Raw genomic sequence first — 5,881 nt, 5'->3', positions numbered from 1 at the left:
GGGGAGAATTTCTTTTTTAAAAAACGGATCAAACTACACAGATTGCTGCACTTCCTTTTTCTTAATGTCTTATTTTTCCAAATATTAGTAGACATCTACTGTTCTTAAATGAGCCACCTTTGAAAATTGAATAATGGCAACATTCACGTGTACGTTGATGAAAGAGAGACATTATATCTGCCACCAATATGTAATAGTGGAGTTAATTGTGTAGGGGAAAGGGTGTTGGTGCTCAAAAATGGGGTAAACCGACTCTGAAAGTGCCAGACTACTAATTTTCTCTCAAGAGCGGGGGCTATGGAATCAGAATCACAAACTAGCCTAATAAAGCCTTGAAAAGTTATTATCAAATAGCTCTGTCTCAGTTTTCCCATCTGTAAAATGGGAGATAAAAACAATATGTGACCCTCGGGTTGTAGTAAGGATTAAAAGAGACAATTCGCATTAACGCTCAGCGCAACGACTGATGACGACAATGGGGGTGGAGGATTGGGGCAGCAGGTGGGGCTTAGATTGCAAGCACAATACCAGCAATGGATGGCCCGGGGGAGACATTTTACTAAGAGCTATCAAGTCAGTCTGGCTGCCTAGGATGCTCCGGAGACAGCTCTGACAGTGAGTCTCCGGTTTTGGAAACTTCAATGTCTCATGCTTTCAAGATCCGGCACTTAGCTAAACCTTCGGGGAAACCAAGGACTAAAACTCCCAGGGTGCATCCCTCCCGCCCCGCCTACGACGTTGCGTCTCCCCTAATGCTCGCCCGGCTCCCGTTCCAAACGTCAAATCCCAGAAGACGATGCGGCAGGGCTCCCGCTCCCCGTCACATCACTCCCGCTTTTTGAAGCAAAACTGCGGCCGCGTTGCCCGCTGGGAAGTGTAGTTCAGTGGTGGACCAGGCAGCCCACCAGGCCCGAGCGCCACAGGAAGGCGGGCAAACTGGCGGCGCTTGAATACCCGATCCCCTAACCGTCCACCTGGAAGAGTAATCTGGCTTGGGAGGGCTCTGGAGACGCGCGTGGGTTCGGGGTCGGCTGCGAATGCGGCTTGCATTCTAGGCCTCACCGGGTGAGAAGGCAGACTAGAAGGAAGACAGTGTAGGCGGACGAGACCAAATGCCAGCCTGGAGCAGGGAGTGGGCTAAGGAATAATAGGGGAGGGAGTGGGGCGTGGTGCCCCTTATCTTGGGGCCGGCGTGAGGCTCGCCCCGAAATGGGGTTGAGCAGAGGTCCGAGCAAGCGGGGGAAGATGGGCGTCCATGTGGTGGGATGGCTTTGTGGTTGGGGGCTGATCAGTGGGTTTTCCTCACTCTATGGCCTTATCTCCTCTGGTAGTGGAGACAGCGCACCAGGCCTCGGACCTGGGGAGTTTGGGGGTGCAGGAGAGCCCTTATCGGAAACTTTGGCAGGAGTGTGTTACCCAGGGAGATTGAGGACGTCTGCTGTGCTTGGGAAACAAAACCTTTCCCTAACCCCTTCCTAACTGCTGGTGGTTGGAGGAGGTGGAAAGTCTCCTAGGGTAAATGGGGGTGGTGAGGGGAGGGTCTGGCCAATAGGAGCCCCAGCGGGGAGAGAAATTTTGAACTGTAGAGCTCCTCTTAGAGGCCTAAACAGTGCTCCTGGACATCATTTATAAGCATCACACGGCATCACCTTGGGTGGAGACTGTTTAGTCTGACCCAAGCCAGAGAAATTGGTGTCCCACCCCCTGGCTCTAGAATATTCTAAAAGTGGCTCAACACAGGAAAATCTTCAGGGTAAATTCATTGAAAAAAAAAAATAACCAGAGTATAAAACAGAATGTATACAGTGACCCTATGTTTATAATAAATACCTGTATCTCCTAAATTTGTGGCACGTGGTTATGGATAGAAAAAAAATTATAACTATAAATGTACCCTGTAAACAGTGGTTTTTGATGGCTGGTGAGATTACAGATTAATTTTATTCTTTTCTTTTTATATGTTTATGTAGCATCTGAATTTGTACAGTGAGCTTATATTGCTTTGTTTCTCCTTAGTTTTCCAAGAATCACTTAGTTTCTCTGTAGTGTTGTGTTTTGGAAGTCAAGTACTAAGGCCTGCTGCTCTGGCTTGCACTGGGGGGGCCACATGCAGATTGATTTGCCAGGAACGATAACAGTATTGAATGCAAGGGGGGAATTTAGTGTGCAGTCTATGTGAGGCTAATACTTTTTTCTTTTTCCAGGTTGGAAAGAAGCTGTTTTAGCAAGTGTCATGCCATGGTATGTGGTTGGTTGGTCTATTTCAGTGTAATCCATTATCCTTTCTAGTTTAAAATGTCACCGTTCTTATTATCTGATGAATTTAAGTTGCACTGCCTAACTTTCTTGGGATCTGAGAAGTCACCTTGGCTGGGGGATGGGAAGGAGAAAAATACTGCTCCTGAAATACCTTTTTAGCTTTGGATTTGCTTTTTCATTAGGATCATTATTTTAGCACGTTACCTGCTGTCCCTGTGTGTGTGCACCTTTTTGACTATAAAAGAAACTTTAATATATCCTGTGGTTGTACGCCTTATGAATTTGTTTCCATCTTCTTTTTTTCTTCCACAGCTTTTGCCAACTTTCCGATTAAAGGTTGACATTCCTGCGTAAGCATTTCCTTGTTAAAATGTCCTTGCCTCTTACAGAGGAGCAGAGGAAAAAGATTGAAGAGAATCGACAGAAGGCTCTGGCCCGTAGAGCAGAGAAGTTGTTAGCAGAACAGCATCAGAGCACAGGCTCGGGCTCCTCCATTGCTGCCAACCCTTCCCAGTCCAAGCAGGTTCCTTGCCAAAATCTCCCGAGGGAGCCTTCTAAGCCAGTGAGCCATGGTGTCATTGTCAAGCAACAGAATCTCAGTAGTTCATCTCACGGTGACCAAAGACCTCATAATTCCCACAGTTTTCATCTCAGCCTACCAGAGCAGGCAAAAGGGACATGGAAGAGGCAAGAAGAAATGTCCACAGCTTGCCCAAGCCACAGCCCACCAACTCAAGTGACTTTCACCGGAATCTCCCTTCCCTTGGCACAAAGTCCTCCAGAGGTCCCAAACCCGCAGCTCTTGGGTTATGAGTTAGGTCAAGATCATCCTCAGTCTTCACGTGAGAGGAGATCGACACCTTTTGCTACCGTGAGGCAAAACATTTCTGACGTCCCTTGTGGCTCAGGGAGTGTAACGTCCAGGACAGAAGGAGGACTTCAACCGATATTTGAATCCTCACTCCAAAAAGCAGGAATCTCCCAGAAGGGAACATGCATAAGGAAAGGAGATCGGTTCCACGTGAAGATAGGGTACAATGCGGAACTCGTTGCAGTGTTTAAGAGTCTGCCCAGCAGAAGTTATGGTAATCAGTCTTTTGTTCTTTAGGTGGTTTGGTTTTTTTTTTTATTATTTTTAGAGTCTCTCTCTCTCTCTTTTTCTGGACTCTATTGTGGTTGAAATAAAGTCTCTTTTTAATCTAACAGTTTCTCATGAATATCAAGAGAATGCATTGGCACATTCTGTCCATCCAGTTGTTTAAAAATTTTCCATTTTAGCTTGTGTTTCCCTTTATAATAGTTGTTCCCTCAGACAGCTGCCAAACTTGAGGGTTGCCACATGGCCATATGGAGAACAGTGGAATATTTACTGAGAAGCCAGTTCCTCTGCCAGGTGCTTTATATGCATGGTAGCACTTAAGCCTAACAACAGTTTTTTGAAATAAGTAGATGTTATTTCAATTTTTAAGGCAGTGGAACTGGCTCAGCAAGGGGAAGTGACATACTCAGTTCGATTGGTCTGGAAAGGCGGGGTCAGGGTGTGACTGGTTCTCAGAGCCAACGCTCCTGAGACCTCTTTGTCTGACTACACTAGGATCAAGAGAACATGGATTCTAGTCCTAACTCTGCCCTCAGCCCTCTTAGATGAAGTCCATAACTTCTCAGGATCTGAATTGAGCTCCACTATATGGAATAAAAGAATTTTCTGCATTTGCTATTTGTCCTTTACAGAGATTTTGTGAAATCAGTGGGGGCTTGCCAATCAGCTATTTGGAACTTGGCATCCATTCATTCATTCATATGGAAGACAAGCTTTTATTGAGTACCCAAGTACAAATTATAACAATGATCATCAGCCCTCTGTTTTATTTCAGATCCTGATACCAAGATGTGGAACTTCAGCATGAAGGACTACAGTGCCCTTAGTAAGTAGACACATCATTGTCCCTCATAGAGGGAGATACTGGCATTGAAGCTTCTTTGCAGTAGCAAATGTGGTCTAGCTTATGGTGTGCATGGCTTCATGGGTGGTGACAGTTTTCAGGGTACCACCCCCGCATACCTTCCCATGAGCTAGCCTAATGGGGTGGCTCCTTGGGCGAAGGTCATTGGTAACTAACAAAAGCTAGCACTTAATGATGCCTGCTATGTACTAGGCTATTCTAAGCCCCTTATGCTAACTCTTCTTTAATCCTTATAACAACCGTTTTACAGATAGGGAAACTGAGGCCTAGGGAGGCTGAGTAACTAACACAGGATCACATAGCCAATAAATTGTGCAACTGCGATTTGAACCCAGACAATCTGACTTCAGAGTGCGTGTTTCCACGGGACTGTGCTAGCTCCAGGAGTGACAGGCAGCTGTGCCAGCCCCTGCTCCCTGAAAGATAGCAGTTCAGCAAAAGCACAAATCCTCACGGCACTCTCCGTGCAGCTAGCTAACTCGAGAGTGCAGGGAGGGGGCGCTGCCCAGCAGGTTCCAGTTAATGCAGTGTTTGGTCGTTGTCCCCTGGGTGCTCCACTCTGTCTTCTGAGATTTTGTTGGCTGTCCTACATGAAGGTTTTCGTCCCCTCATTCTGATGCCTGGAGCCTATTCCTCTGTCAGAGTCAGCCCCAGGTGTTTTCATCTCCCATTTCACTCATCCCTCCCAGCCCGGTGCAAAAAGGGGAGAAGATGAGGCTGTGTGCTCGGATCACTTCTCTGCACATTTTGGCATGAGGAAGAATTTTCTGGAGTCACCAGTACAGTTTCTGGGATAGGGGAATGGGGGTGATGGGACAGTCCCTGCAGAATTTCCTGGTTTTCTCTTTGGCCTCCACTTCTTTAACGGCATGGCGTTGGGTGAAATTCTTTCTCCAGTAGCTGCCAGGGCTGCTGTAATGGAGTATCACTGACTGGGTGGCTTAAATGATAGAAATTCATTTTCTCACAGTCCTGGAGGCGGGAAGTCTGAGATGAGGTGTTGGCAGGGTTGGTCTCTTCAGAGGACTCTCTCCTTGACCTGTAGGTGGCTGCCTTCTCTCTGCGCCCTCTCATGGCCTTTCCTGTGTGTGCACATCCCTGCTGTCTCTCCTTCTTCTTATAAGCACACCAGTCATGTTGGATCAGGGCCCACCCTAATGACCTCATTTAACTTACTAACCTCTTTAAAGGCCCTGTATCCAAATAGTCACATCCTCAGGTACTGTACTGGGCATTAGGGCTTCAATATACAAATTTTGGAGGGACACAATTCAACCCATAACACTGATGAAGTCAGCACCTTTTTGAGGGACTCATTTTTTAAAACATTTGTCAGTGTAGGAAGGGGAGACCCAATGCTCTGGGTTAAGGTTGCAGATTTTGACACCTGGTATTCTCATTGCTACTCATTTTTTAGACCAGTGACTTCCACTGCTGTGGTTTTGTTTTGTCATCTTTTTACTCCTGCTCTCGGACCACAATATGTGGTAACTTAGACAACTTTTGCTTTTGTGAATTTTTTTAGGTTTTCTGTGCCATATGGTTCCTTTTTGTAATGCTCCATGTGCTTTTTGAAAACAGTGTTTATTGGGCACAAAATTCTCCATGTAGCTTTTAAATGAATTTTACTAATTAAGTGTTTGGCTTCTCTTTTTCCT

The 5,881-nt window shown here is 46.2% G+C and overlaps 1 protein-coding gene across 1 annotated transcript in view; it reads left to right on the top strand.

Moving 5' to 3' along the window:
• Positions 1-841: 841 nt before the first annotated feature.
• SMARCAL1 (SWI/SNF related, matrix associated, actin dependent regulator of chromatin, subfamily a-like 1) overlaps positions 842-5,881 on the top strand; it is a gene marked incomplete at its 3' end in the record, with an annotated part of 17,680 nt that continues 12,640 nt past the window's right edge. Inside the window, exons 1-4 of the mRNA XM_012651455.1 lie at positions 842-1,065; positions 2,205-2,241; positions 2,572-3,344; positions 4,134-4,184. Of these exons, the coding sequence (XP_012506909.1) occupies positions 2,630-3,344; positions 4,134-4,184 (766 nt within the window). The remainder of the gene's footprint in view (positions 1,066-2,204; positions 2,242-2,571; positions 3,345-4,133; positions 4,185-5,881) is intronic.

The sequence above is a fragment of the Propithecus coquereli genome, unplaced genomic scaffold (assembly GCF_000956105.1).
Source record: "Propithecus coquereli isolate 6110/MARCELLA unplaced genomic scaffold, Pcoq_1.0 Scaffold357, whole genome shotgun sequence".
NCBI classification, from domain to species: Eukaryota; Metazoa; Chordata; class Mammalia; order Primates; family Indriidae; genus Propithecus; species Propithecus coquereli.
This window is presented reverse-complemented; position numbering and strand designations above follow the sequence as displayed.